Here is a 20,205-nt window from a genome sequence, read left to right as displayed (position 1 = left end):
TCTACATGGGAAGCCAGAGGATATAAAAGCATCATTGACTATATAATGGTGAGTGAAAAACTAAAGAAGATGGTAAGAAATTGCAGAGTATACAGAGGATGCAATATTGACTCAGACCATTATTTATTAATCAGTACTATTAAGATCCCAAACCAGAGAAATAGAAACAATACAAGAACACAAAACAAAAGCATGAGCAATTTAAGATAGGACTGTTACAGCAAGATACTATTAGAGAACTATATGAAAGAAGACTTACAAACATTACAAAGAAAATAAATGAAGATACAGATATAGGAAAATGAATGGCAAAACATTAAACAAATAGTAAAACAAGCAGCATAGGAATAGAATCTTTAGTGAGACAAGAAATGCATCCTAAATGGTTAAATGACAGAACCATAGGAAATGAAATAGAAGATAAAAGAATCAGAGCACTAACAAGAAGAGAAATCAGGAAAATCAGAAGACAAGACTGGGAAAAATTTGTATCAAGATTAGAGCATGACATAAATGGACTTCAGCTAAAAAGCTATAATATCATTAAAAAAATGACTCAAGAAACAAAGGATAATATACAATTAGAAGGCTCCTCCACAAAAGAATGGACCAATCACTACACTCAGCTTCTACAGAAGATGGAATAAATTCAGAACTATACAAATACAGCTCTAAACCATTCCAGTTACGATTAATTCCAAAACATAATGTGGGAAGAAGGAAATATCCCACAAGAATGGAAGACAGCAGTAGTCATAAACATATTCAAAAACGAAAACTACAAAGGAATATCCTTATTAAATACATGCTATAAAATATATCTAGATATAATTACAAGTAAATTAACACCATGGGCTGAGGAAATTATTGGAGAAGAACAGTGTGGTTTTAGGAAAGGGAGATCCTGCACAGATCCCACATTTACACTCAAACAAATTATAGGAAAAAAAATAGAATTTAACCTGCCAAGATATATGGCCTTCCTGGATTATGAGAAAGCATATGATCAAATCAACAGAACAAAATAAATCAATATAATGTATAAATTGAAAGCTCCACCTCAAACCACAAAAGCAATAGCAAATATAATGGAAGAAAGTTTCATTATTAAGTTTAATTTTAATATAGCTCTCTTCAATTATATTTGCTTTTCCATTATACTGAAAAAATGAAAACCAATCAAGGTCTTGTTCAAGGAAGTGGATTATCACCAATACTTTTCAAATGTAAATATGGAAAAAATTTCAAGAGAGTGGAGGAAAAACAAAATCATAGGAATATAAATTGGAAATAAAGAATTAACCAGCCTTTTGTGTGCTGATGATCAAGTTATTTTTGTTGAAAATGAAGACCAATTACAGAAAATCGACACATATTGAACAAAACAATAGAACAGTATGACATGAAAATCTCAATAAATAAAATGAAATCAATAGCATTTCAAGGTAAAGAAATTAAAAGATGCAAACTAGTCATCCACAACAAAGTAATAGAACAAGTTAACAAATTTAAATATCTAGGAAATTACATAAGCCCCAATGGAGAAATCGACATTGCATATAAAAAACAAAAATTCCTAGCAGTCATTGGACAGACACTTTAATAAACAGATGTTTAGAACAACCCAAATAAAACTATATAAAATAATAGCCAAACCAATTCTGAAATATAGCAGTGAAACATGGACTTGGGGGGAACGAGATAAAAGACAAGTGGAAGCTGCAGAAATGAAGTTCCTAAGACCGCTTGCAGGCTATAAAAGAATCGACAAGGTAAGAGATGAAGAAATAAGAACACAATTATCCATAATTAACAGAAGACATCACAAACTATAGAAAGAACTGGAAAAACCACGTAGAAAGAATGATTGAGGACAGATGGCCAAATATTGCCTGGAAATATAAACCAAAGGGATGCCGATCAAGAGACCCACGAGGAGATGGGCAGAAGACTTTTTAATCCCTTGAAAACATTGCTGGCAAACAATTGCCTGATACGCGAAGCCAAGAAGAAGAGTAATAAGAACAGGGTTTGAAAAATGTGCACGTATTCTCATCCATGAATAGTGAGAATTTTTAGTTGACAAATTAAAAATAATAAGAGCAGTTTCATATTTTATGTCATAAATAGTTTTTTTTTTGTTGTATATTTATCTTACTTATCACATCTACAACGGGAATGCCCAGCATTACAAATACTTGTTTCTATTGATTATCACTGATTTTGTAAATGTATCAATTAATAGAATATTAAACATTTATGCATCATTTATTATTATTACATAACACCTCAAGGGAGTCCAAAACTCATCGAGGGAGGGCACCTACCTCTACCACTCTGTTTCCACCACTTACAATTAATGCAACTACACTACCACCACCATCACTAGTATTTTCACAGACAATCGCAAACATCCATGCCCACAAAGGGATTCGAACCCGCAGCCTTTTGACTGGAGAGTGGATATGCTAACCACTCTCTTGGCCAACTAGGCTGGCTGAATGGTCTCTAAAGATTTTATCTTTAGAGAGCACCTAGTCGTATCTTGAGGTAACCAAATTAACTGGACCTCATGTTACGAAATTAATTGGTTATCTTACTCATACCATGAGTTAACCAGTTAATAGTGACAAGGTAGCCCAAAATAGTATTTAGCAGTAATTATCTTTTTTTTTCTTATCCAGTGATTTGACTATTCAAAATTTGACCGTTAACGTGGTTAACAGGAAAATTCTGAATCGAAAACTGGAACTATTTATATTTGTTGCTTTCTGATATACTTTCATTATGATTGCAAATGCTTTTTAATTATTTTCTTGATTGATATTTGTATATTTGAATGCAATTATTATTATGACTTGTGAGTGCATCACAATCAAATTCCTGATATATATCCTCGGGGGGGGGGGGGTATCCAGGATCTTATGATAGTACTACATGAAAAGTTACATAATTATAATTTTCCTACCACATACCTCTCTCTGATTGCATTCAAATATACAAATATCAAGCAAGAAAATAATTAAAAAGAATTTGCAATCATAATGAAAGCAGTCATAATGGGAAAACCTGAGCACAAAGATGTAATATCCTTGTTTTGGTTCCCCATTTTAACGTGTGCATGTATCGCTGTGTTTGATATTTTACTTTTGAGAGAAACCTGTGACATGAAATTAAGAATTATCAACATGTTAGCACAAGAAAAGTATATTTAATATATTGCAAGATATTTCAGTTTAAAATAACAAACCATCATCAGTGACTTGACAGGAAACAGTGTTTTACAAGGTAGAATACAATCAGTTGATCATTCAAAATTAAAACAAGCTGCATGATGTTAATCATGTTACATCGTTAATCACAACATCATTTCACTGAAGAAAGGCAAACATAGGAGTGCAGAAATATTTTACATGTATAAATTTACAATGTCATACAAAAAAAACTTAATTTACAAAATCGTATTAAAGATATCATTAGACAGATGTAGTATCTAGAAGGTATTAATTTTAAAAAAAAATTAATGAGTTATTCGGATTGAACTTTCTCATATTTTTGACAAGGATATGCAGTCATTTCGGTTCAAGTTAGGGCTTTGAAGTAAGGCTTCAGCACTCTCTTTGAATAGGCGTTCGAATTTATATTGACATCTGTAGAATGCAAGTTTTAGAACAGAGAATGTTGTGGTTTGTCTCTATTCTGTGTTGCACCAATCCAGACTTATCGGATTTGTTGTGAAGAATATGAGATTGATGTTCTTGTATTCTTTTTTCTGTAGAGCACCTGGTTTGTTCAAAGTAAGAAAGATGGCAGTTACATGGAACTTGGTATATACTGGGATGAGACAGTTACTTATATTGATAGGAATATAAGTAGCTGTTAGATCATGTTTCTTCAGAATTCTTGAAATTGGTTCCGAAATTCTGGAGATATATGGGATTGGAACTCGACGTATGGATTCTTCTTTGTTTTGGTTTGGCTTGTAGGATTCGAACAGATGTTGTGTAGTTTTATTGGAGAAACCATTTAATTTCATGCAATGTTTGATAGTATAAAGTTCTTTCTGTAACTGACAGGGAGTTGAACAATTAGTTTCAGCTCGTCGAAATAAACATTTTGTGATTCCTGTGTTTTCAGAAGGATCACCATCCTTGACAGGATGGTGATCCTTCTGAAAATGAGTTATTTGGATTGTTTGAGAATGTAACATCCAGTAAAAGTGGGTTTTCTGTAAACGGATTTTAAATTACCTGATGGGGAGCGGAAGAGAAGGGTGTCTAAAAAGGATAATTCGAACACCTATTCAAAGAGCGTGCTGAGGCCTCACTTCAATGCCCTAACTTGAACCATATCCTTGTCAAAAATATATGAAAGTTTGATCCAAATAACTCATTAATTTTTTTTTCTTTAATTTATACCTTCTAGATACTACATCTATCTGATGATATCTTTAATATGATTTTGTAAATTAAGTTTTTTTTGTATGACATTGTAAATTTATACATGTAATTTATTTCTGCACTCTTATGTTTATCTTTCTTCAGAGAAATGATATCATGATTAGCGATGTAATATCACACAGCTCGTTCTAATTTTGAATGATCAATTGTTTGTATTCTACCTTGTAAAAGATTCTACCTTGTAAACTACCATCATTGTCAAGCCACTGATGGTTGTTTGTTATTTTCAAACTGAAATATCTGGCAATATATTAAATATACTTTTCTGGTGCTAAGGTGTTGATAATTCTGTATTTGATATTACCTACAATTAAAAAAAAGATCATCCTCCTGGATAGCATTGAATACCATAGCTACTTCCTTTCCATCAGGAACCTAAATAGATTATGGGAAGTAATAAGTGATAGACTGTGCTCTGGTGGATATCTTTTTACACATGATATAATGAAGAAAGTGCTCTTCTGCATCTAATTCACCAGACATCTGATAGACTATTTTTACAATCAGCATGAATTATCAAGAACTGCTTGAACTTCAATAAGAGTGGTTGCATTAATTTTGCACAGAGTTGTTCAACTTATTTCAAGACATCATCTACTCTAACATTTCTTCCTTTCATTCCACTCCAGTGGATGCCATGATAGAACATTAGTTCCCTTTTTAGTTAAAATTTGAATTGTTTCTGCAAATACCCAGTTTAGTGTTTTGTTACAAGTATATGCTTGTGCTCAGAAAATACTGGTTTGAAATCCACTGAAATATTAGCAACTTAATAAAGTACACATTTATTTGGTTTGTCTTACGTTTATACTGTGATGTCTTACTGTGAATTCCTGTGACATCACTACTGTAATAAACATAAATGCATAACTGTTCTTTATAGTAAGTTTTATTTATTTCATATAACTTGTTTAACATGATTACTCTGAGAGATATTTGCTAATAAAGATCCTTAAAGTAATAATACCCTTTTTTTTTTCAGTTGGAATATACTTTTATAACGCTTTATGTAAAGACTGATATAGTAAACTCATTTGCTCGTTCTGTATATCTATCTGCCATAAGGTTTTATTATTATAAATATCAGATGCTGTTTATTAATTAATATGTTACAAATACTTAAATGAGATTAAATTTTGTTAGTTAACTAGCAAAAATTAACAGCACTTGTAGCTTAATTCCTTGCTTCAGATATTAATCATTTCCTTATCATTTTAATTTTTTTTATAGTTGTATTATGGCCGAACATCAGAAATTGGCCACACGGTAGCTCATCTTCGCAAAGTTTATCAGTCTGCCAAAAATGATGCCATAATTCAGTTGGAAGATATTTTAGGAGAGTCATTGCCATCATCTTTTGTGTCTTCCATAATTTATGGTAGAATTCATATTTCTGTGTTCACTTTAAAGTAAAATAATTATTAAAAATTTCCAATATAAGAAATAAAAATTGCTAGTTTATTTAAGAATGAATTTTAGTGCTAGTGTATCTTGGTTAAATGGAATATAATGAGTTAAAGTAATCAAAACACCTAATCAACTATCTTTCTAGTGATGGTTTCCAGTGATATCACTAACTTAGCTCTGCCTTGAATCTTGAGCACTGTGTAATAACAGTAGTGCATAATGATCATACTGTCTCTTTTGTTTCATACTTGTTGAAAATTTAATGAGCACATACCTTGCATTTTAATGCAATTTTGTTCTGTTCATTATTTTGATTCAAGAATGAGCTCGCTATTTTCACAGGTAAAAAAGAAACTAAAAAAGACAACAAAATAATGTGAATTATAACATCTAGTGGAGTAGCTACAGTGTCATTTTAAAAAAGTGCAATTATGAAATTTTTATTATTTTTTAAAATTTGATTGTAGAATATACAATTAGTGTGGGTTATATTATAAGAATATAAATAAAGTGGGAGGCAAGTGAATGGATTTTATATATATTATATAATGGTTTTTATTATCTGCATGGTGTTGGTATCTGCTGGACTTCTGCTCGGGATACAGCCTAGTCATAACTAACACCATGTTCAAACAGAACGATGTACACAAGCTCGCATGGAGAGTGGAGAGAGAAGACACAAAAAATAAAAAAAGCCTCATTGACTGTGTTATTATTGATAGTAGTATCTACATACTGGTTGTTCAGGCAGATGCCCTAAAAGAATATAGAAGTCTGAGAAAGCCAAGCTGTGAAAGTAGCTAAACAATAGTCATGGGAAGACTTGGGTAAGAATATAGAAGATAAATATCAAGTAGGTGAAAAAATGTTCTTGAGGTTATTCAAAAGGCTTAGAAACAGAGGTAAGAGTACTGTAAAAAGGTTTAGAGATGACAAAGGTGAAATGAAGATGGAAAATAAGGATATCCTAGATATCTTGAGTAATTATTTTGAAAGACTATCAAATGAAACAAGCAGTATCAGAACCATTGTAGAAAATTTTCAAAAGAAATGCAAACAGTACATGTCAGTACTTCAGGTAGAAAAAGCCATCAAAAATTAAAATGCAGAAAGGCTGCTGAAGTAGATGATATTCAACCAGAAGTACTCAAATATGGAGCTATAAAAGTTTGGTGGCTACACTGCATAATTCAGAGGCTGTGGTCAGAAGGTTGAATTCTAGATCAGCATTTCCCAAAGTATGTTCTGCAGAAAGTGAATGTGTTCCATGAAAAATTATCAAAATTAATACGAGCCTGGAATGGTTTTAAATGCTGCGACAAGTTCAAACATATTTGAAAATCAGGTGCTCCTCACTGCATGTGTATGGATTGTGCTATTAAGGCCCACGCATGCTGGCCTTGACTCAGCCACTCGCGGTTGTCAACACCTTTGAGCTCAGAGATATATATTCTTGGAAACATGCAGTCACAAGCAAGGTCAATGCGATGGACTGCAGCCTGGCATGCCTGTAATGTGCGCTGCCGCATTTTTGCAGTGCGATACTGGGGCGTTAGTGTGATACTAATGCCTGCTGTGGCAATAGTGTGTATGCTTAGCTTTACATTGAATATGAGACCAATGATACTCGACTCTAACCAAGATGTTGCGTTAAAATTTCAGGATTTGTAAAGTGTTCTGTCATAGGAAAAGTTTGAGAAACGCTATTTCTCAAACTTAGTACAGTTTTCATAGAACCCATCTATAAGTTTAATGTATGAATTATAGAGGAATTTCTCTGCTAATTTTTCCAAGATTTATGCAAGTATCCTTGAAAAGAGGCTGAAAAAATTGTGAAAGAGAAACCAGAAGAAGCTGGATTCAGGCCAAATAGAGGTTGTCGTGATCAGGGCAGCAAATTTTCATAAATTTATACAAGATTTTCAGACGTATTATTTTTTTAATATTTTTTATTTATATTACACGGTGCGAGTTGAATATTGATTGACGGAGCAAGTTCCTCATGTGCACGCAGATTTGCTTTCTTTGCGCATCTTAGAACTTTTGGTGGCACCCAGTGGCGTGGCTTGACTAACTTCATAGGGAAGCATTTGACAAATCTTATTATGTCAGGATACGGAAGAAAACGGTTATCGCGGGCTCAATATTGTATAAGAAAAGCAGAAAAAGATACAAATATTAAAAAAATGAGTGGTTCTTTGAGTAAATTCTTAAAATCAGATAATTCTAATGATAGTGTTGGTGAAATAGTTGCTTCAACTTCATAAAGTCGAGAAACTAATGAGAAAAATTAGAAATTACAGAAGAACCGATCTCCGATTCATCAGTTTCCAAAGTGTTGGAAAAAAAGCAAAATACAGAATCACAAGAATTTACAAGCACTAGCAAAACTCAAAAAGTGAAATTTTGTGCGATCCTGCAGAATGGCCTCAGATAATTAATGATTCATTTAGATTGTTCATGATAGAGAAGGGAGTGGTACAAATTGGTAACTCTGATGAAGAAAATAAATTCAATATTCCACAAGACAGTCGTGGTCGCCACTTCAAACCATCATATTACAAAAGACATTTACATAATGGTGAAGTAGTGCGAAGGTCGTGTTAAATATATTCCCGTAAAAACAATACGGTGTTTTGCTTTTGCTGTAAGACTGTAAAAGTGATATTAGTCATCTGGAACAAATGTCTGTCATTTTTCGATACGTCTCTATAAATAGGGAAAATGAGCCAAAAAAAAAAAAAGTAGAAATTTGTGAGATTTTTTTTGGGATTTGTACCAGTTAGTACTACTATTGGAGCTGCATTATTTCAAGTAATAATTGAACAACTGGAAGTAAATGACTTGTCAATTGATAATTTAAGAGGACAGGGTTATGAGAATGGCTCAAACATCAAAGGGAAAAATTCTGGCGTTCAAAAATGCATTGTTGATATTAATTCTCGGGCCTTTTTATTCCATACAGTTGCCATTCACTTAACCTGATAGTAATTGATGCAGTAATGTCATCAAAAGAAGCAATGTCATACAAAAATTATATGTATTTTTTTCTGGTTCCACACACAGATGGGATGTATTAAAGAACCATACTAAATTAACATTAAAACCACTATCTGCTATGCAGTTGGAAAGCCGTATAGAAGCCATTTGACATCAATCGAGAGATATTTATGACTCTTTATTGGAAATCACTGCTGAAGAGTGTATGGATAAAATGGCTAGACATGAAGCTGAATGTCTAGCATTGAAATTGCAGAATTTTCAATTCCTCTGTTCTATTGTTTCTTGGCATAACATTTTAAACCATATTAATATCCCCAGTAAAATGCTTCAACAAATTAATATAGATATTCAGCAACTGTATGTGAGTTAGAACAAGTTATACTTTATTTAGAAAGACACTGATCAGACGAAGGCTTCGAAAATACCTTGAAAGAAGCAAAAGTGTTGGCAGATCAATTGGATATTGTAGCAGAATTTGCAATTACTCCGTCTGCGATACCAAGGAAAGCCAGAAGACTATGAATCAGAACATATGCCAATACAAGATCCAATAACAAAATTGAAAGTGGATTTTATTTCAACGTGATCGACATAAGCGTTAAATTCGGTAAAAGAGAGATTTCAACAACTTCAAACGCATAGTACATATTTTTCATTTTTATAATATGACATTCATATGAAATTACAAGAAAAAGATCACATTTTAAAAAAGTGATCTTGTTTTAAAATGTAAAAATTTAGGCAGTGCCTTATCTGATCACACCAAAAATGTAAAAGACACAGATGCAATAGATCTGGCAGATGAATCAGATGTTTTATCTAGCTTGTTAAGAAAGGAAGCACACACCCTTAGAAGTATTGAGTTATGTAAGTCAACATGATTTATTCCTGAGCGTGGCAGTGGCTTTGAGAATTTTATTAACATTACCAGTGAGTGTTGCGAGCTGTGAAAGAACCTTCTCCAAATTAAAATTAATTAAAAATATTAATTTTATATTTCCTTCAAACAGTGAGAGTTGAAGGAAATACAGGAAGATGGTTTGATATACACAGTGTGCCCATTAAGTAATGAGATTGATTTTTTTTACAGGACAACCCTTTGAATAAAAGTAACAAATGTGTTTCTAGTTTTGACTGCTAGATTGTGTTGTTATCACAGGTTCAACTTTAGATTTGGGTGAAACAGCAATTTCACATGGCAGCTGTTGAAATAAGAGTGTGTCAGAAGTTGCATCACGGAGCAAAGAGCTGTGATAAAATTTTACTGTAAATTAGGAAAAACTGCTACGAGGGTGGTCTAAAAAGGTCTCGACCATAGATGGCAACACTATCGGCAAGGTTTTTTTTTTTTCCTAAGTTAGTACATCTGTCATATGCATCCGTGTGAAATTGCAAGTCATTCTATCAAGTAGTTTGTTTTATATGGCTGTCTGAAGTAAAAGTGTTGTCTGTATCCCTTGCAATGGATAAAATTGAGTATTGTGCAGTTATAAATTTCTTTGTAAAAGAAGGTTTAATGCCAAAAGAAATTCATTTGAAGTTCATAAAAATTTATGTGCACTCTTCTCCTTCTTTTTTGACAATTAAGAAATGGGTTGCCGAGTATTAACCTGGCCATACCAGCCTTGTAGATGATCCACGTGAAGGACGTCCAAAAAGTATAACAACACCAGAAATCATTGATCAAGTGCACGATATGATATTGGATGACTGTCAAGTCGAAGTGCATAAAATTGCTGAGACTATAGGCATTTCAAAAGAACGTGTTCGATATATTTTCCATGAAGAATTGCAGATGAAAAAGCTTTGCGCAAGATAGGTGCCATGCTTGCTCACAGCAGATCAAAAATGCACTCGCATGAAAATATCTGACAGTACTTGCAGCATTTTATCAAGAATAAAACTGATTTTGTGCATCGATTTATTACTTTGGATGAGACTTGGATTCACCATTACACATCAGAATCCAAACAGCAGTCAAAACAGCAGACAGAAGCCGGTTGTTCAGTGTCAAAGAAGATAAAATCGGTTCCATCAGCAGGAAAGGTCATGGCATTGGTGTTTTGGGATGCTAAAGGCAGTTTGTTTATTAATTATGTTGAAAAGGGTAAGACAATAACTGGTGAATATTATTCTGATCTTTTAACTAGACTAGATGAAAAAATTCGCAAGAAAAGACCCAGTTTGCAGAAGAAAAAAAATCATCTTTCATCAGGACGATGCCCCTGCCCACGAAGGTGTGGCAATGGGAAAATTAAGGGATCTCTACCATAAATTGTTTGAACATCTCCCCTACTCCCGAGTTTTGGCTCTCTCTGTAACTTCCAAAACTAAAAGTCTTCCTTGCTGTTCAGCGTTTTTCTTCGAATCAAGTGGTGATTGCTGCTGTAGAGGGATGTTTTGCAGATCTTTCTGAGAACCACTACAGGGATGGGATAATGGTGCCTGAGCATCGCTGGAATGTATTAGTCTTAAGAGAGATTATGTTGAAAAATAAAAATAATTTTGAAATTATAAATTCGTTTTTTCATTGTTAGGCAGAGAACTTTTCAGACCACCCTCGTATATTTTAGGATGCTGACTATTTAAAAATGAATGAAAGATGCATCTGTTCTGAATCCTTGAGGCCAGAAGACATTGTATCATGCAGACCTTTGAGTGTGGAGTGCTTTGTGCTCTATGTGTTACATTTAGAAATTAGCTAAAGAGGTTAATAAATTTTTTTTTTTTTTTTTTGGATTTATACATTTTACTTTTCCATGCAAAATAAGAAAATTATGCTGCCTGGAAAAAGTCAGTTTTTGTGAAAATATTAATGTGAAGATGTTGAAAGTTTATTTTTCACTTGGTTAGAGTATAATAAATTTAGTTTAATCCTTTATCCAAGTGTGAGCAAACAAAGTTTGCACCTGAAAGTATCTTCAGGACTGGGTTAAGGTGGTACACACCAGGGCAACTCGTTGCAAAGGTGGAGCAATTCAGGCGCAAACTTTGTTTGCTCACACTTGGATAAAGGATTAAACTAAATTTATTAATGTGAAGAGTTTACAACTCTTCACATTAATATTTTCTAATATCAAAAACGTTTGGTTTGGTTGGTGAGTGCAATAGAACTTAGGACAAGGATCTCTTTTTAGACTTCATCAGATCAAGGGTACATGAGTAAACAGATACCATATCAGAAATGGTTCCTTAGTAAACTGACACATAGGTCCATGGACTGTTTCGGCCAGTTAGTCTCGTGCTACAGAACTCTTATGTGTGGCAAAATGTGCCATGCTCTTAACAAACCCAGTGGCTTACTCTATAAAATAAATAAAATTCTACGTTCCCTTTTTTTCCTGATCCATATCTCTCTTATCATACATAATAACAGTAAAAGTATTTCATCCCCTTCATCCAGGCTGTACGAGTAAATATAGCCAAAAATGCTAAATGAATATAATCATTACATTACTCAAGCTAGCAACCATCAATTGATCTCTGATTGAGGGACATCTTTGAAGGTCAGGACTGTTGGTTGATGCCCTCTGCAGGATTATATGGAAAAATGGTGTTACGGGCATGACAGTTACTTTATGCAGTTGGCATCAGAATTGAAGGACTTCCTGATCTGTTATCATTAATTTGTCGAATATTGTTGGTTTTTATGTTTCTGCCCTCCTCTGGATCTTTCACCTACCAAATACCTGTTTTGCAGCCTTTTCTCTCCCATTTTATTTATGTAGCCATATTGCCTTAGAAGATCTCCTCATATATTCTATATTACTGAATGTCAAGTATCATTCTTATATCTTCATTTTTAATATGGTTCAGTTGTTTATGTTGCCAGTTCACTTTCTTTTTCTCAGAGCTCTCCTATCTATGGTCTTCAATATTTCTTCATCATCATCAATTTCCTATAAATTAAAGATACCAAGAAATCATATTCTTGGTTTAATCCTTTATACAGTAAGCAACCAAAGTCTGCATGTGAAGTAATTTCACGACTGAGCAACTCATATATAAAGGCTAATGACTTCACATCACTTGCCTTAATATCCCATAATGCAAAGCACATATCTTTATGGACATATATAATTATTATTATTATTGTTCTGGGAAACTCCAAGGAGTCGACAGACTCATCGAGGGAGGCCCTAACATCATGTCTGGAACAACTATTTAACATTCACACAGTATCTATCATATCTTGCCTTGAACTCATTCACGGTCGTAGCACCCACAACAGACTCTGGAAGCTTATTCCACTCATTCACCACTCTTCAAGTAAAAAACCTAGCTCTAACACCCTTGTCAACCACGCTCTTGCCCAGCTTCCATGCATGGCCCCTAGTCCTCCCACCACCAGTCATATTTTCAAAAATATCTTCTGGATCAATCTTATAAAAACCCTTCAGTAATTTGAATGTCTCAATCATATCACCCCTCCTTCGCCTATCGTCCAATGTCTGCAACCCACAAATCTTCAACCTATTCTCATAAGGTTCATTTCACAAACCTGCTATCATCTTGGTCACTCGTCTTTGGATCCTCTCCACTTCCTCCCCATCACGAAGAAACCCTGGTGCCCATAACTGGGCACAGAAGTCCAGATGGGGTCTTATCAAGGCTCGATACAGAGGAACAACAGCTTGTTTGTCTCTGCATGTTAAAGTATTTTTCATAAGCCAAGTGATTTGGTGAGCTGTTTCAGTCACTTTTGCAATGTGCCCCCTAAACTTCAACTCCCTATCCACCAACACTCCCAAATCCCTGGCCTCATCAATCTCCTGGAGTACGGTTCCACCAATGCGATATACTGCTGCTATTCTTTTCACCCCAAAGTGCATAACCTTACACTTTGCCACATTAAACTGACATCCATTTTTCCTAGCCCAGTCCTCCAAACTATCCAAATCATCCTGTAAAATTTTGACATCCTGTGCACTCACAATTGCTCTACCTAACTTTGCATCATCAGCAAACAAGTGAACACTTCCTCTCAAATCCTTTCCAATATCATTGATGAACAAATTGAAAAGCAGTGGTCCTCCAAGAACAGAGCCCTGCGGTACTCCACTAGTCACAAGACGTCTTTTTGACTCCACTCCTGAATAAACCACTCTCTGGTATCTCTCCTTCAACCACCCTCCTATCCATCTCACCAAACCTATATCCATCCCCATCTGCTCCAGTTTACTGATTAATGTTCCATGTGGTATCCTATCAAAGGCCTTGGCAAGGTCCAGTAGTACCACTATAAACCCATTACCCCTATCCAGTTCAGCTGTCACTGTGTTATAAAACGTGAGTAAGTTACTGAGGCATGATCTACCCTTCACAAAACCATGTTGTCCCCCATACAATATCCCATTTTCATCTATCCAATCCTGTATTCTTTTCTTGACTAATTTCTCTAAGACCTTGACAATGATTCCTGATATGCTAATATCAGGAACAAAAACAAAACAAATATCGCTTAAATTTTAGCATACAGTAATTTACTTTTTACTAAAGTAGTCTTTTAGTGTTCGTTGAACCATCCTTGTCTTCTTTGTCTCTTCAAGTACTACATCTCTGTAGCATTTGATAGCATTATTGAGACTTTGTCTTACTTTGATGCTTCTTTCCAAATTCGGGTCAGCATTTATGAGAAAGTCAGAAGCTTCATCAATTTTTCTCACAAAAGTTGAAAGGTCACCAAAGGAAAATTCTTCAACCATGAAATGAATGGGGTCATCTTCTTCTTCTGCTTCATAGGCTCGTTGTTGTTCCAACTCCAAAAATGTTTCGTCATCCAGATCATTTGAATGAGAATCAATGCATTCGTTCACATTCACAATCTAAACTTGTAAAACCAAGATATTTGCCCATCTGCACAATTTCTTTTGAGATTTCCTCTTTCTGTGTTGCAAACGCAACACAGAAAGAGGAAATAGCATAATATCTTGCCGCATTGTCCTTTGAATAATGCGGCAAGATATTATGCCATACGGCTCTCATGTTGCTTTGAGTCACCTCTTGCCAAGATTCATAAATATTTTGAATGGTATCTTTTATGGTTTAAATTCCAGAATTCATTCGAAGTCCAAGAATCTTCTTCTGCTGCAGCTTTAATAGCTTGAGCAAAAGTTCATCTTAAATAGTAAGCCTTGAAAGTGAAGTAACGCCTTGATCCATCGGCTGCAGATTTGATGTTGTGTTTGGAGGGATAAAATTAATCTTGACATTTTCATCTAAGTCAGTCAATAGAGTTGGATGGCCTGGCGCATTTTCTAATAAAAGCAAAATTTTGAAAGGAATATCATTCTTTTTACAATAGCTTTTAACTTCAGGGCAAAAACAAGTTTTAAACTAGTCTTAGAAAATTGAACGAGTCACCCACACTTTTTTATTCGAATGCCAATGAATAGGTAAATTGTTCTTTGTAAAGCCCTTAAGAGCTCTTGGGTTTTCTGCTCTGTACACTAACAGTGACTTCAATTTTAAATCACCTGATACATTACCCCCTAGTAAAAGTGTCAATTGGTCTTTTGACACTTTATACCCAGCTTGTGTTTTTTCCTTCTCTGCTAGAAATGTGTGCGGTGGCATTCTTTTCCGGAACAAGCCAGTCTCATCATCGTTAAAAATTTGATGATGTGTGTAGCCTTCATTCTCAATAAGCTCCTTCAATTCATTGGGAAATAATTCTGCAGTTAGTGTCAGCACTTGCGCTTTCACCTTGGATTCTTACGTTATGGAATCCCATACCCTTTTTTGAAATTGTAGAACCACCTGCAACTTACTACAAAAGTTTCACTGGTTGTACTTCCTTCATTTTCACTTTCATTTTCTTTTATTTTGTCATATAGACTTGTTGCTTTTGCCTGGATTATCATTTGACTCAAAGGAATCTTTTTCTGATTACAATCTTCAATCCAGATCATTAGAAGGCATTCCATATTTTCTCGTGATCATTTTGACATATACGCGGTGCTCATTCCATGTTGTTTAATCTTTTCTTTGCTCTGAATAATTGTTCCTACAGATGACTCATTCATTGAATTCTCACGTGCTATTTTAGCAAACGAAGCGCCATTCTCGTGAAATTTTATAATTTCAAGTTTCTTCTCTAATGTCAACCACTTAGCGTTTTTTTGTTACTCAACAGTGTCTTCTTTGTTTTGTCTCTTTTCACTCATACTTAAATAATAAAAAAATATTAAATGCTAATATTAACGTAAATAATAAAATGCCGCGGGTAAAGAACGTGTCTACGTGAGAGCCAGTCGAATAACTACTGCATAAATGTGGCTCTCGACTGTTGCTTGAGGCGCCTGGGAGTTGCCGGTCAGTGTTGACAATGTTAGTGTAATAATGGTAAGTGTTATAATATAAACCACGTTAGACCAAAACCTGCATTGTTCAAAACCGCGCTATGCTGTAATATGTTGTCATTTTGTTCCTTCATAATATTTTTATTTGTATATATTTTATTTGTGTACACTGTATTCAGTGCGTTCTATATATATTTTTAACATACATACATACATGTAGTACTCTCTTTTTATATCTATCCCATCTTTATCTTATTTTCTATTTAACTCAAACATGTATCGTTCCGCCTCTAATTTCTTTCTATTCTACCTTCGGTGATTCTATGTTCTTTGCACCTGAGAGCAAAGGAAATTTATATAGATTTATGACTGTGCACCTTGCCTCAATATGGTACATGAAATATGATACCTCCGCTAGATTTCGATCATGCAATATTAATTACTTCTTAGAACATTCACAGTCGTGGTCTCTTAACCTTATTTTCCTACTCTAATGATTTCCCGCTTATAGGCTCGAATTATTTTAGATCAATACATTGCAATAAATAAGATCAGGTGAGAGTTTTTAAGAAAATTCAACAAGCATATTTAATCTATAATTAAAGAAATGTACAATACAAAGAGAAGAGCAGGGGATCTGTTCTCTGTTAATCTCAACTCAAAATTCATGCAACTATCTACATATTTCTTACAACTTTCTTTAGTTATTTGAATAGTTTATATTACTTTCCTCAACTTAATTCTCAATATCTACTTCTATTTGTTTCAATATACCAACATGACATACATACAGCAATCAATCCTTATCAATAACACACAAGGTAATTTCCCCAAATTTCTCAGTTTGTAATACTTTCCTCAGCTTAAATTAAGTACATCTCTATCTATATCAAGACTTATAAAACAATCAGTCATATCAACAATAAAACGTAGATATTATAAAAAATGTCAGATTACCTCCTAAACTCAATTAGCTTCTCAGGAATTAGCTATACTCATATACACATGCATTACCAATTTCAATCTTAAAGGACATATCAGTTATTCTTTGGCTATGGCTATCCTATCTTATGAATCTTATCAGTTCATTAAAACTTCTTTCTTACACCACATAATCTTATAAAATACAATATCAGACTCACGTGAACAGTCCTCCTCTTTGATGCCCCCTTTTCTTCTGTTTTTGTTACGGCGTCCTATGTTCCCTTTTCCATTCCGGGTTTTGGATTTTCTACCTCTAGATCCTCGGAGAACCGGCAGCTTTGTCAGGTCGGCAAGCGGGATATGAGGAACAATTCTTTGGTGTTGAACACTTGGTCGAAGGGCTTTGATTGTCGGGCCTTCACAGGCTCGTCTGAGCGGAATAGCATCTGGACGGTTTTGTTTCTCCTTACGTATTGACCCTCTGGACATCCACGCTCCTTGACTCGAATGGCTTAAGGTTGATCGACCTCCTTCCTCGGACTTCTCCGTGTCTGGGTAGAACCTCCTCTTGTTCCTTTCTTTACGTGTCGATGCTTGTTGTCAATCCCCGATCATTTCCCAAAACTTGCCTTATATCCTTCTCAGGTTCCAAAAACCTTGGGTTCAGTTTTGAAACCCCCTTGCAATATCATGTGATAGCGTGCTCTGGAACTTTTGCCGACGACTTCTTTCATGTTCCTAATTCGTTTTTGTCGGCCTGCGGAAGTCACGTTTGATTCCTGCTGTCCCTTTCTGCACTGACTTGAAGGCCACCTGTGAATGAACATGTAAACAAGAATCAAACAGCCTCCCGACTGCATAGCCTTGCCCTTGGCGTTATCAATTCTATATGTTTTGTTTTTGTAAAGAGTAAGGTAATTCTCGTCGTGCTGTAAATATTCTGTATACAATGCTAATTAATAACATAAGAGACATTTACAATTTTTCTGGGTTTTTCCTTTCTGTAAAAGGTCAATGCATTAACTGGACGAAAATTCATGCTGCATTGAACTTTTACAATGCAAGATATTCCTGTATTTCATACTGAAAATAACAGTACATCATCAGTACTTAGCAACAAGCAAATCAAAGAAACGGGAATACAAGGTACATACAGCAGTCTGTGGTTTACCAATTAAAAACTTGCTGTGTGCTAGAAATTAATATTAATAAATAACATTATTAAAAACTATTTTTGATGGATATATAAAATAAGAATCTCCAAAACGTTTGGGGGAGGGGAGAGAGAGAGAGAGAGATATTCCGATTCAGATTTGGCTGATGTAAAAGAGCTTCAAAACTTTCTTTGAAAAGGCATATTTAAACCTCATTCTATGGAGAAGACAAGCTTCATCAGACTGGATACTGTGTTTTGTGTCAATACTATGTTGTGCCAGACCAGACTTTTGAGGTTTCACGTATTCAATACAATATTGATGTTCATTAATTCTTTTTTTCCACAGAATGGCCTGTCTGCCCAAAGTATGTTTGTTTACAGATACCTTGTGAATGTAATCTAAACATGATACTCTTTCAAAATTCTAGAAGTTGAAGAATCCTGAGGTGTTGGAACATAAGAATCAGTTATCTGCTGAATTTGATTAGGGTTGTAACCATTCAATAGACTGCAGGGTTCCACAGACTTCATCGGACCATAGGGTTCTAATCTCTTATATTTCTGGCATCTCTGAACTGATTGGTAGAATTTTGAAGAAGTATCATCTCGTTTCTACATTTTCCTATCAACAAAATTTCTCATCTGTTGCCATCTACAAAAGACAAACTGTCACCTGTATCTTTAGCCGATGTTTACCAAGATACCTTGTGATTGTAATCTAATATACTTTGGGTAGACAGACTATTCTGTGGAAAAAATAATTAATGAACATCAATATTATATTGGGGGTGCTTAAGGGTCAAAGCTGTATAACTGAGAGGAGACCTCCACATAGCCTTTAAAGGAATGTGGAGAACCGACCAGGGCTTCTGACCTAATGTCCAATCCTCACCTTCTCGTGGTGCACCCTGTTGGGTATCTACTTTGATACTGAACGAACGAGGATGGGCTAGCAATTTGGGATTTAGCCGACCAAATTGTATTCTTATTGGTTAAACCAAAATAAAAAATGATGGTACAACATGACAAAATTTCATGCCGGCTGGGGCGTCGCCCGGTTAAACAAGGCCCCCGTTGTTTTCGCCAGGGAACCAGGGCGAACAGCGAAAAGTCAGCTACTGGAACAAATCTAAAAACAAACCCCAACTCAACATCACCAGAGTTAAAGATCCGTACTATCAACGTAAGAAGCCTGAATGGCAAAGAAATGGAGCTAGCTGAGGAATTAGATAAGTACCAGATCGACATAATAGGGGTGACTGAAACAAAAAAGACCAAAACTGGTGAGATCTTTCTGAGCAATAAATACAAAATGTTATATTCAGGCAATGACAATCAAGGAAAAGAAGGAGTAGCCATAGTATTCAACACAAAATACGAGGCTAATCTTCTTGAATGGCAGTCAGTCTCAAGTAGAGTAATGTGGGCAAATATGAGAATGGGGAACTGGACAATGAGACTTATTTGTGCCTATGGTCCCACAGAAGGTTCTACTAAGGTAGAAATGGTGGAATTTTTTGAGGCTTTAGAAAAAGCAACTGACACAATGAAAAAGGAAAAGTTGGTCCTTGTTGGGGATCTAAATAGTAGAGTAGGAAATGATTGTGAGACATACAAAAATATTTTGGGAAAATTTGGAGAAAAGAGCAAAGCTAATAATAATGGCAAATATCTGTTGGATTTCTGCTCAGGACATGGACTGGTTATTACTAACACCATGTTCCAACATAAAAATGTGCACAAATTCACATGGAGAGAAGAGGCTAGGAATAAAAAAAGTCTCATTGACTATGTTATTGTTGATAGTGATGTTTTCTCCCTGGTGCAGGACACCAGAGTGTACAGAGGATTTGAAATTGGAAGTGATCACTATTTAGTCTTGAGCAGGATAAAATTGAATTTCATATTGAAAAGAATAACATGTAAGAAAGTTTTAAAGCGAATAAAAGTTGAG

The 20,205-nt window shown here is 34.8% G+C and overlaps 1 protein-coding gene across 1 annotated transcript in view; it reads left to right on the top strand.

The window, feature by feature from the left end:
- The window catches only part of ash1 (histone-lysine N-methyltransferase ash1), a 585,771-nt gene that overhangs the window by 378,683 nt on the left and 186,883 nt on the right, over positions 1-20,205 (top strand). The window contains exon 18 of the mRNA XM_090395574.1: positions 5,691-5,838. Coding sequence (XP_090251700.1) covers positions 5,691-5,838 — 148 coding nt within the window. The remainder of the gene's footprint in view (positions 1-5,690; positions 5,839-20,205) is intronic.

The sequence above is a fragment of the Typopeltis vanoorti genome, chromosome 7, assembly GCF_054136105.1.
Source record: "Typopeltis vanoorti isolate ZY-2024b chromosome 7, IOZ_Tvanoo_1.0, whole genome shotgun sequence".
NCBI lineage: Eukaryota > Metazoa > Arthropoda > Arachnida > Uropygi > Thelyphonidae > Typopeltis > Typopeltis vanoorti.
Note: the sequence above shows the minus strand (reverse complement) of the source record. Positions and strands in the feature narration are given on the sequence as shown.